The 15,000-nt window shown below is 41.8% G+C and overlaps 1 protein-coding gene and 1 long non-coding RNA gene across 8 annotated transcripts in view; one reads left to right on the top strand and one right to left on the bottom strand.

The window, feature by feature from the left end:
* adgrd1 (adhesion G protein-coupled receptor D1) overlaps positions 1-15,000 on the bottom strand; it is a 59,257-nt gene that overhangs the window by 12,424 nt on the left and 31,833 nt on the right. For all 7 annotated transcript variants that reach the window (XM_047823159.1, XM_047823156.1, XM_047823158.1 and 4 more), the window contains 3 exons: positions 7,786-7,859; positions 5,184-5,307; positions 1-30 (listed from right to left, as the gene is read on the bottom strand). The exon at positions 1-30 is cut by the window's left edge and continues 74 nt beyond it. In XM_047823159.1, the coding sequence (XP_047679115.1) occupies positions 1-30; positions 5,184-5,307; positions 7,786-7,859 (228 nt within the window). The remainder of the gene's footprint in view (positions 31-5,183; positions 5,308-7,785; positions 7,860-15,000) is intronic.
* Positions 8,928-15,000, top strand: part of LOC113652600 — a 14,773-nt gene continuing 8,700 nt past the window's right edge. Inside the window, exons 1-2 of the long non-coding RNA XR_007144812.1 lie at positions 8,928-9,032; positions 13,296-13,429. This is a non-coding gene — a long non-coding RNA (uncharacterized LOC113652600). The remainder of the gene's footprint in view (positions 9,033-13,295; positions 13,430-15,000) is intronic.

The following is a 15,000-nucleotide window of genomic DNA, read 5'->3' as shown; positions in this document are numbered from 1 at the left end:
GGAGAGCGCCACCTGATGACTCTTGCTGAGCTGCGTAGCACCGAACGGAATCGTTAGACACGATGTTGTATTACACCTTCTATAATATGACCTGGGGAAATAACCCCAAGTGATACACTGACGTGTTGGTAAAGATTCGTTTAATCCCTGTGAGAAAACCCAAAATCTACACAGGTACTGTGAGTTAAAAAAAAACCCAGATCAATAAATTCCTGCAGGCAGACAGCTACAACACCTACGACAAAAAGATGATAAAGCTCAAACAATCGGCTTGAATTAAAACAAGACGTGTGTAGCGTGTATGGAATGTTTAGTGTGTCGATCCTACGTTACGAAGACGTGCCTGTATCTGGGATGAATCGCTTATACCTTGTGAATCACTTAATTAAAGGTGCGGTGCACGATGCTTGAAAGCCAATGTTGACATTTGAAATCACCTAAACAAACACGCCCCTAACCCAAATGGGCGTCACCTTTGTTTTAGCTCCTCCGCCCACATACACGTACGTAACCCAGGCAACTATTACGGCGGAACCTGCTGGGGCAGCTGGCCGAGGGGTTATTTTTATCAGTAAATGAACACAATGAGTGATACTATGGTAATACAGATGTGTTTTTATAGTACTGTGTGTTGTACCGTGAAAGGTTTAGCTCCGTTTCACGCGGAGAACGTTCAGTTCTCTCCAGCGCTGGAAAGCTGATCCTATATTAACACGGGTCCTGATCGTAAGCCTTTCTTCACTTTTCGTTTTTATCCGCCATGTCAATGTTTCAACCCCTTTCTGCTAATGTCACACATGCGCACTGAACTCTCTCTCCGCCGCATACTGACAAGACACGCCCCTTTCTGCTAATGTCACACACGCGCACTGAACTCTCTCTCCGCCGCATACTGACAAGACACGCCCCTTTCTGCTAATGTCACACACGCGCACTGAACTCTCTCTCCGCCGCATACTGACAAGACACGCCCCTTTCTTCTCATTGGCTACACGTTCGTTTTGTTAGTCGACCCGACTCGGCTTTCTGAAGCGTTTCTCGAACGACGTGCACCTCACCTTTAACAGACATATTTTGGGAAAAGGCATCATGTCTGTGTATTGACGGTAGATTCTGTTTGAACGCTGGTGTACGATTAAATCACAGATCAAAACCCTTTATATCGTAAGTAAGTGGAATCCTTACCACATCGGATAAGTACACGGGAAACTAATTAAGAGCAGCTGCACGGTTCTCTTTTCCAACCACCGGTTCCACACTGTTGTTGCTTGAACAAAACCACATTCTTCTTTTTTTTGGATGAATACTTATGCAAATGTGTTATAAATAGGTCCACTTTATTCGGCAGACCGAGCCTCGAAAAGGTCAGAAACCGCACGAAGGTCGGGATGACGTGAGCTGAATAAACGTTGAAATTCTCTGTGATTCGACGCAAAGTCGAAGGCTATACTCGACTGATCCGCATGCTTTACATATGTGTGATGATTAAGTTCGAAAGGATGGAAGACCGTTTTTTTTTTAACATCCATTTTAAACCAAAGATGTTTAAATCCTAACATCTGGTGAATTCATCGTTACTGTACGAACTGCTCGGAAAAATAGATGTTGCTCTAACGGTAGCGCTTCGGGGTAAGATATCAACCGAAGCACCCGCTGAAGTCGCTGTGAAATGAATTATATGCCTAACTGTCTCTGCTTTGATCATCGTTCGGCACTAAATTTCAAGCTCAGGTACGCTGGGTATTATTTCTGCCTGGTGGGCTTGGGAGAAATCGGATCACCCGGAGACTTCCTTCGGGCTCGTCTGCATGCAAATAATAAACCCGAGATAAGTTAAAAAAAAGAAAAAAAAAAAGAGAAGGTGTCTGTTTAAAAATAAACATATTTGAAATGCAGTAAAGCTTTTACACAGTTCCATGCTTAAAGTCTGAGAATGAAAACATTTTCTTTTCCTCTGAGGTGGCATGTTTTCATAAAACGATTGTTCCCGTAGCTGGATGTGATGTACGCTAGAACTTCCTCCTGCTTCATGATTATGGAGAGCCCAGAATATCTCCCGTATGTGCGTCCAAAAAAAGGATGATCCCTCGGCCTGGAAGACTGTGGCAGACCTCTAATTAAAGCCTCAAGACGAGGCAGAGTTTAGAATCTCAGCTGGATCGGGTTCTGATTGGTGACAGATTTTATTTACGGATCTAAAAAAAAAATAATTGTAGCTGCACTGCACCTGGGTGTCCAGAATAAATTTAAAAAAAAAAAATCGTTGTTTGGTCTTTGGGAGTTGTTTTGGATTGAAACCTTTATATTGGTGATGATCCATGAATGAAGATACAGGACACATCAAAACCGTGCTTACAAAATATCATGTAGATGAACCGCGGCATCTCGCGGTTCATCTACACTTCCCTGCATCTCGCGGGATCGCCGGGAAGTCGTGGCCTAATGGTTAGAGAGTCTGACTCCTAACCCTAAGGTTGTGGGTTCGAGTCTCGGGCCGGCAATACCACGACTGAGGTGCCCTTGAGCAAGACACCGAACCCCCTCAACTGCTCCCGAGCGACGCAGCATAAATGGCTGCCCACTGCTTCGGGTGTGTGTTCACGGTGTGTGTGTGTGTTCACTGCTGTGTGTGTGTGCGCACTTTGGATGGGTTAAACGCAGAGAACGAATTCTGAGCATGGGTCACCGTATGTCACGTCACTCACTCACTCACTCACTCACTCACTCATCTTCCTATGATAACCACCACAATTAACCATGATGAAATGTCTGGAACACAAAACTCAGCACAAGGAGGTTTAATTGTTAACAGCACGAGAGCGTAAAAAATGTCTACAGACTATAACGTGTGAAAAAAAAGCGCTTGGCCCGTGTGTCTTTCTTGTCGAAAAACATACTCAGTCACTATGGGTGATAAAACAACAAAGGATTCAGACACAATCCTAACCTCGCTGATGTTACAAAGAAGAGCCAGGATCACAAGGTCCTCTACATGTGCATGAGCTAAATACCACGTACCCTGACATCCCTGATTGATTAATAAATAAATGTGCTGAAAACATTTATCCTGGATATATCCAGCCATACCATGGCTCTTATTCAGTGTCTCCTAACCACTTTGTTATTTATGAGCTGACAGTCTCCTCTGGTCCACTCTACTCCTCGGCCCACACACTCGGCCTCCCGTGAGACGCTTTCACGCACGATGCCGAGCGTCAAATTAACCAGATAAAAAATATACGCCCTCTCTCTGGTTCTCTCTTTCTCCGTCGCTTGAGAAACCTCTCATCTTCTTCCAAAATGTCATCTGCTCGAAACTCTCGGTGAGATTTAGTGAGCTCTTTGGCCAATCATAACTTGTACGCTTTTGGCTCGTCGTCTGTTAAAACAAAGTTAAGCATCTGATTCGGCGATGAAACTTTTTTATTTTTTTATTTTTTTGGAGATTCCTACTGAGACCTGACCTTAATGTCTGAGAAAGTGAGCTTGGCGAAGACTGATAAACGTCTCAGAGGACTGTACCTTACTGTTTCTCACCAATCCAGAAGAGCTTAAAATAGACTATTGCTACGGTGAGATATGGCTCTGTAGTAATAACGCTAGCAGAATTTATAGTTAATATGGCGCACACTATGGACGATCGCCCGCAAAAACCCCCTTTAAGACCGCGAGAGATGCTTGCTCTCCGTTCCTTCCTCACTCGGGACACACGGGTCTCAGGAACGCTGCTCCGACCATGTTGGTGGACCGCTGACTGGACTCCAAAATCAACCAAACCACATCAATTAGCACTGAGTTCCTGGAGTATTACCAAAGAGTAGTATTGTAAGGAGGGGGGCACGGTGGCTTAGTGGTTAGCACGTTTGCCTCACACCTCCAGGGTTGTGGGTTCAATTCCCGGCTGCGGAGTTTGCATGTTCTCCCCGTCCCTCAGGGGTTTCCTCCGGGTACTCCGGTTTCCTCCCCCGGTCCAAAGACATGCATGGTAGGTTGATTGGCATTTCTGGAAAATTGTCCGTAGTGTGTGAGTGTGTGAGTGAATGAGAGTGTGTGTGTGCCCTGTGATGGGTTGGCACTCCGTCCAGGGTGTATCCCTGGCACAGGCTCTCCGTGACCCGAGAAGTTAGGATAAGCGGTAGAAAATGAGAGAGCGTATTGGAATAAAGGAATAAAAATGTAAAACAAATGTCAGGTAAACTGATACCTACTGTATATACAGTACAGATTCATGCTGCTATGCACATTTACAGTGTTATCATTTATAGTCATTTTGGTTATGCCATTAAAGGTGGGATGTACGATGTTTGAAAGCCAATGTTGACATTAGAAATCACCTAGACAAACACGCCCCTAACCCAAATGGGTGTCACCCGTGTTTTAGCTCCGCCCCACACATACATAGGTAACCCAGACAACTGTTATGGCGGAACCTGTTGGGGCAGCTGGCCGAGGGGGTATTTTTATCAGTAAATGAACTATATGGACAAGACAATGTCGCAAAAAACAGCGTTTACTGTTCGCTGCGTTTTCGCTGGCGGCAGCAACGCGTTTTAAGACCCGACGAGACGCCTGGGTGAAAGATCACTCGCGAGTGACATACTTCCGTTTGGGAGGAGTATAGCGCTGACGTATGTGGCTTGAACAACCACATGCATTTACACCTGTCCGGTTTCATCTGAAATGCGTCCCAGACCTCCTCCCGAAGGGGTTTGAACGGTCGGATTTATATCTGTTTCGGAGGGCATTTAGACCTGGTCTTTTTACCATCGGATCACAGAAAACGCATGAAGTGACCAGGTGTAAAAAGCCCCTTAAAGCACTACAATGTATTAACCACCTGCTGTCACACACCTTCTATCGCTACCCGTCTGTTCGTCTATCACATCCGTCACTGACTGCGCTCTTCATCCAGGAGCCGTTGCTCTCACCGTCCTAATCCCTGTAAACGCCTGGACTTCACACTCGCCTGAACTCTAACATGCCTGTTTCCTGTTTTTATTTAATCTTTATTAGTTCAGTTCTTTCGAATCCAAGTCTTATTTCCGTGTTGTATTTTTTCCTGTCTTTTTTGCTTTCTCTGTGGTTATGATCAGGTTTATCTGCATTGGATTCACCCCGTTGTTTGACTTGTGCCTTTTTTAGACCTCAATTTCGAGCCGAGTATCTAAGTGGATTATTCTCACCTCCACAGGAACCACCTGCATGAGGATGGCAAAGTTGGTCAGGTGGTTGCACACGCAGACAGAGTAGGAAAGGTTACCTCCAGCTCTCACACAGCCGTTGTTGGACCATACGCCTTCCTTAGAGCTAAAACACACAAAACACACACACACACACATGTGCATTACAGTCTTTATTTAGATACACAGCTGCTTAAAGACTCGCACTATAATCCAAGGGTGAACATCTGTGTCACAGCATGTTTATCCGGCGCACAGATAAATAGCACAAAAGTACAAGTTCGGTTACACACGGCGACGCTTTCTTCATATAAATAAACTTCTAATAATGGCTCACGCTAAACACTGCCACGCTGTTTCTGGCCTCGTTTTTAAACGGACCGAGGAACCGTACTCCAAGCTTCCGTCACTTGGCGTTTTTTGGTCAGTTAAGCTTCCTTAAACATAAATTGTGCAGATAATAATAATGCTAGCGATAACGATAGCTAGCAGGGATGTTACGAACACGTTTACGTCAAGCTGTGTAGCATTTTACCTCACTCGGCTTGACGGACAACCGCATAAAAATATTACGAGCATGTGCTGAAATGGAGATATGACTTCTGAGCTCAGAGATCCGGCTACACTACGCAGAAATATGAAGCCAGTCTGAAAGCTAATTTCAGTGATTAGATACAGACGCTGCTTAGGTTTTTGTGCATATTTAGTCTTATCTAATTTGCAGCTGCAGCTATCTTTCCAAGCACAGACATTCCCTCGTTTCCCGGGGACGGCCTCCTGTCCATATTGCTCCAGTGAAATTCCATTAAATTCCCCCAGACGAGAGTTAGGGAGAGAGAGAGAGAGAGAGAGAGAGAGAGAGAGAGAGAGAGAGAGAGAGAGAGAGAGAGAGAGAGCATGAGAGAAGAGAGAGAGTGAGAGAGACAGAAAAGAGAGAGAGAAGAGAGAGACAGAGAAGAGAGAGACAGAGAGAGACATAGACAGAGAGAGAGTGAGAGAGAGAGACACAGAGAAGAGAGACAGAGCATGTGAGAAGACAGAGAGTGAGAGAGAGAGACAGAAAAGAGAGAGAGAAGAGAGAGATAGAGAAGAGAGAGACAGAGAGAGATAGAGAAGAGAGAGACAGAGAGAGAGACACAGAGAAGAGAGGAGAAAGAGACAGAGAGAAAGAGAGAGAGAGATATACAATATTATATAGAGAGATACTAGATAGCGTTAGAACAAAATTTATATAGTTACATATAATATAAAGAAGAGAGTAAGATATAATTATAGATATAGATATATATTTTTAATAATATTATAATATTTGATACATAAATTTATATATATACATATAATATAAATAATATAATAATATAAATAATATATAAATAATATATATAGATATATTTATATAAATTTTTATATATATATACATACAAATCTATATATAATATATATACATATAATATATATACACATATATATACATATACATATATATATTTAGATATATATACACACATATAATATATACATATCATTTTATAAGACATATATTTAGATATAGATACATAAAATATATAGAATATAGATATATATAATATATATACATATATATATATAATATATATACATATATATATACACATATAATATATTATAATAGATATATATATATACATAATTTTATATATATATTTACATATATCACATTAAGATACATAATATAAATAAGGATATTATAATTATAATTTATATATATGTAGATATAAGAACGACAAGATAATTTATATATTTATGATTTTGGACATAAATTTTATATATATTTATATGAGACATAGAATATAAAGAATATAAAGAAGAGAGAGATAGAATGATATACAGAAAGTGAGGGATAAGACATATAAGATAAATAAGAGATAAAGAAGATATATATAATTATATATAATATATAATATATAGGAGAGAGAGAGAAGAGCGGAAGGAAGGAGTCTCCCTCCAAAACAAACATGCAGTGTTCCTTGTGATTTATAACCTTCCCGCACTCCTAAATTTGGCAGCAGAAACGAGTCCTAAGTGATTTCTCAGTATTTTTCTTTTCTGGACACGAGATCCTGCAGGATTCTAAACTCTGTCATGGAACTAAATTTAAGAAACAACTCGTGTATTTTGGGTTGGTGTATAAAGCACAATCACATAACAGTCTACACGAGGAACACCGGTCTATTTACCTTCTGTATCACAATGCCATCTACAGAAGGAATAACGTACAGTATAACGGGGTGAGGCGGATAACGCTGACGGCTTATGCTATTGGTTACCGTTCCCATCCTCAGGACTACTTTCCTTTAACAGCATGACCTAAAGTGTTTTATTCATCTAATACCACAGTGAAAAGCACAGCTTGTCATGTCGCGGCTGTCCTGTGGTGAAAAACTTACTGACCCTTATAAAGATTATCCTCTGAAAGCAGTCTGGCTAATTCGACCACAACACGATGGCAACGTAAACACGGTCCAGTAATTATGTCCCAGCATTATGACGTTATGAATAACAGCTTCTGATGTCTCACGTGTTTATATCAATTCATCCCAAGGTGTTGTTTCATTGAGAGACCCACCTGTAATCCAGAAAGGCGCAGTACAGGAAGACTTTGTTGCTGTCGTTCACGGCCTGAAGTTGCTGCTCCTTGCTCTGTAACACATTTTGAGATAACACCTTCGTCATGATACGTTACGTCATGTATGTCATGATAAATTACGTACATGATCCGTTACGTCATGTATGTCACGATAAATTACGTACATGATAGGTTACGTCATGTACGTCACGATAAATTACGTACATGATCCGTTACGTCATGTACGTCACGATAAATTACGTACATGATAGGTTACGTCATGTACGTCACGATAAATTACGTACATGATCCGTTACGTCATGTACGTCATGATAAATTACGTACATGATCCGTTACGTCATGTACGCCACGATAAATTACGTACATGATAGGTCACGTCATGTACGTCACGATAAATTACGTACATGATACGTTACGTCATGTACGCCACGATAAATTATGTACATGATACGTTACGTCATGTACGTCACGATAAATTACGTACATGATACGTTACGTCATGTACGCCGCGATAAATTACATACACGATAAGTTACGTCATGTACGTACATCACGATAAATTACATACACGATAAGTAACGTCATGTACGTCACGATAAATTACGTACACGATACGTTACGTCATGTACGCCACGATAAATTACGTACACGATACGTTACGTCATGTACGCCACGATAAATTACGTACACGATAAGTTACTTCATGTACGTCACGCTAAATTACGTACATGATACGTTACGTCATGTACGTCACGATAAATTACGTACACGATTAGTTACTTCATGTACGTCACGATAAATTACGTACATGATACGTTACGTCATGTACGCCACGATAAATTACGTACACGATAAGTTACGTCACGTACGTACATCACGCTGGCGAGTGCATGTTTGGCCAATGATCTCCTGACTTTCTAAATATCATCACATTGGAAGTACAAGATTAGAGTAGGGCTGGGCAATAAAACGATAACGATATGTATCGCAATAGACACGTGATCGATATAGATAAAAAATGTGTTCGATAAAACGTTCGAAATTTTTTATTCTTCGTCGGAAGAAAACAGAGGTTGCGAAAGCAAGTTTGGTTGCGTTATCAAAGGCACTCACTCTCTGGTAACCTAGCAACGTAGGAAGTGACACGCTAACAGCCAATCGTGTAACAGTATCATGTTTGGTTGCGCCATATCGTCGTCTCGTGCCGGTCTGCTGGAGCGAGCGAGGTATTTCTGCAGGTTTTATATTTCAAACAATGTTACTGTCGTGTATCAGGTTTGTGTTTTATATTACAGATGTATCTCAGTCTACCTCAGATTTATTTCTGTTTACAAAACACTGCACATATTTTACACACTTTATTCACCAGAAGGTGAACAGCTAGTGAACTTCCTCTCACTAAACTTGCACTAAATTCTCAGGTTTCTCTGTTTATATTTAACACTTTGCACTATTTTATTACACTTTATTAAGCGTTTCTTACTTTTTCTTTCATTTAGCACCTTAAATGTTAAGAGATCATTGTTAAGTGTTCATTGTGACTTTAGACTCATGTTTACATTATAATTATTTGAGGATTTCCTGGTTGTCGACATTTCTGTCTTAATAACTGTGGAGATTATAATCAGAGGAAGGTTAAGTTTCAAATAAAAATGTTTACATGTAATATATTTTTCTCCTGGACCTTATTTTAAATGGGTCATAAAAATATCAATAATTATCGATATCGACCGATATGAAACACCGATATCGTGATACAGTTTTCAGCCGTATCGCCTGGCCCTAGATTAGAAGATGGAGCAGGCGTTAAAAAAACACTTTTCTAGAGAACAAGTTACTAGAGTGAAAGGGAGCTGAGGATTTACTGTAGAGAGGTGCCATCACAATCGCTGGACTCTCGATGTGGCTCAAAACATTCAGCCAAAGTAAAGAGTAAGTTGAAAGCGTTAAGAGTTTGTGAAAAGGAGCCAATTCTATGAGTTCGATCCCATAAATCAGATCTAGGAGCATGGCTGTCTTGGCTCTGGAGTAAGGGATGGGGAGGTGGGGAAGGGTTAGGGAAGGAAATCATTAGGTTATTATTTATTATGAGGGCAGACTCAAGCAACTCAGACTCAAACAAATTATATAAGATATATTTGATATGCACTTAAAGGTGGGGTCCGCGTTGTTTGAGAAATGCTTCAGAAAACCGAGTCGGGCCGACAAACTAAACAAAAACAAAACAAACGTGTAGCCGATGAGCAGAAAGGGGCGTGTCTTGTCAATATGGGCGGAGAGAGTGTTCAGTGCGCATGTGTGACGTTAGCAGAAAGCGGTTTTAACATTGACATGGAGGATAAAAACAAAGAAAGGAAGAGAAGAAAGACTTACGATAAGGCAAGAAGTAGGACGTGTTAATATAGGATCAGCTTTCCAGCGCTGGAGAGAACTGAAGGAGCAGGAAGTTGGCCACATATTCACAGGTTGGAGTTTCCCGAGTCAATAACTCCTGAGCTAAACGCTGTTACTACACAAATAACACCTCTTTTCTATCGTAGTAATGTAGAGAGGCAGCTACAACCGCGTTTTGTGTAGTAACAGCGTTTAGCTCAGGAGTTATCGACTCGGGAAACTCCGACCTGTGAATATGTGGCCGACTTTACTTAAGACGCCGAGGCGCTTTTTTCCTTCTCGATAGGTGAGTAACGTTGGTTTTGCTTTGTTACACAGAACTAATATATGCCTTTGTCCTTTACATCATTATGCTTGTGTGGCATTTTTGCTTGTTTGTTTATCTACAATCGTATCGTTCTTCCCTTCAGCTATGATAAAGACACGTTTCTTTTCGTTAGTCGCCTGGGTTACGTACGTATGTATGTGTGGGCGGAGCTATCGATACAGGGGTGGGACCCGTTTGGGTTAGGGGCGTGTTTGTTTTGGTGATTTCAAATGTCAACATTGGCTTTCAAACAACGAAGACCCCACCTTTAATAGCTGTTGACAATAATCAGCCGTGATAACGTACTCCTGGATTTCAGTGTGTGAGTGTGTGTATTTTTTTTTTTCCTTTTGCCTAATGTGAATGCAGCAGCACAAAAAAAAAATCCATCCTTAACTCATGGAGCCTCTCAGCTCTCAACATGCCACCATGGAAATGAGTATTGACACAACTAGCAGCTCCTTCCAGCATTTTCCGAATCTTCCATGCCTCGGCTCGGCTCGGCTCTTTGGAGAGTTGAGCAGTGCTTAATGAGGTTATTAGCCACAGAGCGGTGCCCTCTAAAGGTGGGGACCGTTTAACTAAACAGGTGCCAGCATAAACAACCATACGACTGCTTTTGTTGTGCTGTGATTAAGTTATATTACCCGATGGGTGTAAGCCGGCTATAAACATCTAAAGAACGCTAAGCGCCTGATTACAGCCCGACCGGGAAAACTGTGTGCGTGTGTGTGTGTGTTGGACAGATATGTACAGAAATCACGAGGAGTAAATAGTAGACGTGGAGTGCGGGGCGTTATTGATATGTTATTAAACTCTCTCTCTCTCTTTCTCTCTCTGTATGTTTTCAGTAAAGACTAATCATTTTTTCCAGATCATTTTCGTGATGTGATCCAGCAGGTCCCTGGAGCCTCTGAGCTAATGGCCTGAGGAATGCGTGTGTGTGTGTGTGTGTGCGTGTGTGTGTGTGTGTGGCCATTAGAACTTGTTTTAACTGTGAATAAAAAAAAATAAAAATTCGGTTTCCAAAACCGAATTAACTAGTTGTCGAGTACACAAACAAAACGTGAGCACACGTGTGTACAGTACACACACACCTTTACGCTCCCGAACGTCCGGGCCTGCGTCTCGGCCTGCGTTCTCGGTCTCTGGGTTCTGATGAAGCGGATATGTACAGTACGGATACGGAAAATGTGAGAAGGAAGTCTTGTGTCTGAACACCACATCACAGCTCTCTCCTCACTTAATCTGTCTTTCTCTCTGTCTTCTCTCGTTGTAATGGTGCTACGATTACAAAAGCTCTTCGAAAACCAGAGATCTCCTGCACGCACTACACCTTAATAGCTCTGACCTGCGATCCGGCTGTGTGTATATGTGTGTGTGTGTGTGTGTGTGTGAGAGAAAGAGTGTGTGAGTGTTTGATTTTATTGCAGCGCTGCTCTGCTCCGTAAGCCTCCGTCTGTGAGTTAGAATTAAGCAGATCCAGATGGAAGAGGGCAGGGCTATACGCCACATCCCAACATCATGGGTTCACTACTACAGCAAACACACACACACACACACACACACACACACACACACACACACACACACACACACACCAAAAGCAAAACATACACACGAGCAGAGAATGTCTTCACGATTACTAGAAAATAATTTTTTTCAGTGTGTCTGTCTACCTAGAAACTGTCTCTTCCAGTCAGTAGAGAGACCCGATATGTTCATCCATCTCCCTATTTATTTACACCATTCATCCCTTCATCAAACCAGCCATCTGTAATACTTACTAATCCTGGAAGATGTAGCTATTCAACCATCCATTCACCCTGCATCCTGTATTCATCCACCTTTTCTCCCATGAGCCTTTCGTTGCCATATTGTCTGTCTGTCCGTCCGTCTGTCTATCTGTCTGTCTATCTGTCTGTCTGTCTGTCTATCTATCTGTCTGTCTGTCTATCTGTCTGTCTATCTATCTATCTAAAGCGCCCTGATAACTATAAAACAAATTCCCTTTGGGGCAATAAAGGTTTCAATCAATTCAATCTATCTGTCTATCTCTGTCTGTCTATCTGTCTGTCTATCTATCTGTCTATCTATCTGTCTGTCTGTCTATCTATCTATCTATCTATCTATCTATCTATCTATCTATCTATCTATCTATCTATCTATCTGCCTGTTTATCTATCTATCTATCTATCTATCTATCTATCTATCTATCTATCTATCTATCTATCTATGTCTGTCTGTCTGTCTGTCTGTCTGTCTGTCTCTATCTATCTATCTATCTATCTATCTATCTATCTATCTATCTATCTATCTATCTATCTATCTCTGTCTGTCTGTCTGTCTGTCTGTCTCTATCTATCTATCTATCTATCTATCTATCTATCTATCTATCTATCTATCTATCTATCTATCTATCTATCTATCTATCTATCTATCTGTCTATCTGTCTCTCTGTCTGTCTGTCTACCCTTTGCTAGCTAGTTTTTATCTCTTTATCTTCCCCCCTCAGCCATTTCACTGCCATGTTGACAGCTGCAGTAGCGGGAAGTGATTTCCCACTTGTGAAATGTTGAGCGAGAGGGAAACTCTGACCCGTACCGACGGTGACCAGACGCTCGTGCCTTCGCCGTTCCACAGCCACACTGACAAGAGGACAGAATGACAGCACGGCTTTCTCCCGCTCTCTCGAGCAGACAGGTGTCACTCGTCCGGCTCGGCGCACTGGACGTGCTACGTGTTTGTGTGTGTTGTGTCTGATTGTTGTTTATCTCTACCTTCGCAGCTCAGCTCTCGGTAGAAGAGTGAAAGTGCTCCGACACTTTATTAACAACAGAGGCCTTACAAAAAAAAAAAGCACAGAGCTCTGGAGTAGCTCACGTACGAGAGCGAGAGAAGAAAAGGAGAAATAGCACACAGGTAAGTAATCACTGTGAGCCTTTTGTAGAAAATGAAACAAACCTTTCGGTTTACCGAGTTCATGTAACCTTACGTATTTCTTTTGGACCTGGAAGGTTAACGATTATGCCGTTACACAACCGCAGTGTTTTCTAGAGGTGCACGGGGAGATGCTGTGACGTATTCCTCAGCCTCAGTACTGTGTTGCGTAATCTTATACTGGAGTAATTCTGAACCTCGCATGGGCACACGCTCGTAGTTAAACTCTAATTCGCCTTTTTGTGCGATGGTGCAATTTATTGGGTCCGACTCCTTTGTTATTTTCTCTCTCGGTCCAAGGCTTTGCTGATTAGCGTGTGTAATGTTAGGTTTATGTTAGGCTTGTTGAGAGTCAGTTAAACATTATTGCAAGTCAAGATGTCGATTCCCCAAGTGTCGTTACAAACCTACAGGTATGCGATGCACAACCGGGCAGAACCGTAACACACTGATATTAATTGATCGATCACTGAAATGCCTGGCTTGTCTTCTTCACACAGAAATGGTTTCATCTACTGTATACTGGGAAAAAAACAAAACTCTTGCCATCTGGCTGGTCAGCAGAGATTTCTTGGCGCTGTTTTCTGTTAGCCGTTTGTGTGATTCGATTATTTTTCCAATCAAGTGAACTAGTGCTGCTCTTTACTGCGAAGGAAATCTCTGCAGAAAGAAATCAGTGATCTAACAACAAAAAATACAGACTGAATTCACGTAACGTAAGCTTAAAGGTGGGGTCTCCGCTGTTTGCGAAACGCTCCAGAAAACCGAGTCGGGACGACAAACTAAACAAAAACAAAACAAACGTGTAGCCGATTAGCAGAAAGGGGCGGGGCTCGTCAATGCGGGCAGAGAGAGTGTTCAGTGCGCATGTGTGACATTAGCAGAAAGCGGTTTTAACATTGACATGGAGGATAAAAACAAAGAAAGAAAGAGAAGAAAGACTTACGATAAGGACAAGAAGTAGGACGTGTTAATATAGGATCAGCTTTCCAGCGCTGGAGAGAACTGAAGGAGCAGGAAGTTGGCCACATATTCACAGGTTGGAGTTTCCCGAGTCAATAACTCCTGAGCTAAACGCTGTTACTACACAAATAACACCTCTTTTCTATCGTAGTAATGTAGAGAGGCAGCTACAACCGCGTTTTGTGTAGTAACAGCGTTTAGCTCAGGAGTTATCGACTCGGGAAACTCCGACCTGTGAATATGTGGCCGACTTTACTTAAGACGCCGAGGCGCTTTTTTCCTTCTCGATAGGTGAGTAACGTTGGTTTTGCTTTGTTACACAGAACTAATATATGCCTTTGTCCTTTACATCATTATGCTTGTGTGGCATTTTTGCTTGTTTGTTTATCTACAATCGTATTGTTCTTCCCTTCAGCTGTGATAAAGACACATTTCTTTCCATTAGTCGCCTGGGTTACGTATGTATGTGTGGGCGGAGCTATCGATACGGGGGTGGGACCCGTTTGGGTTAGGGGCGTGTTTGTTTTGGTGATTTTAAATGTCAACGTTGGCTTTCAAACAACGGAGACCCCACCTTTAATGATGATTTT

This window comes from Tachysurus fulvidraco, chromosome 14 (genome assembly GCF_022655615.1).
Source record: "Tachysurus fulvidraco isolate hzauxx_2018 chromosome 14, HZAU_PFXX_2.0, whole genome shotgun sequence".
Taxonomy (NCBI): Eukaryota; Metazoa; Chordata; class Actinopteri; order Siluriformes; family Bagridae; genus Tachysurus; species Tachysurus fulvidraco.
Note: the sequence above shows the minus strand (reverse complement) of the source record. Positions and strands in the feature narration are given on the sequence as shown.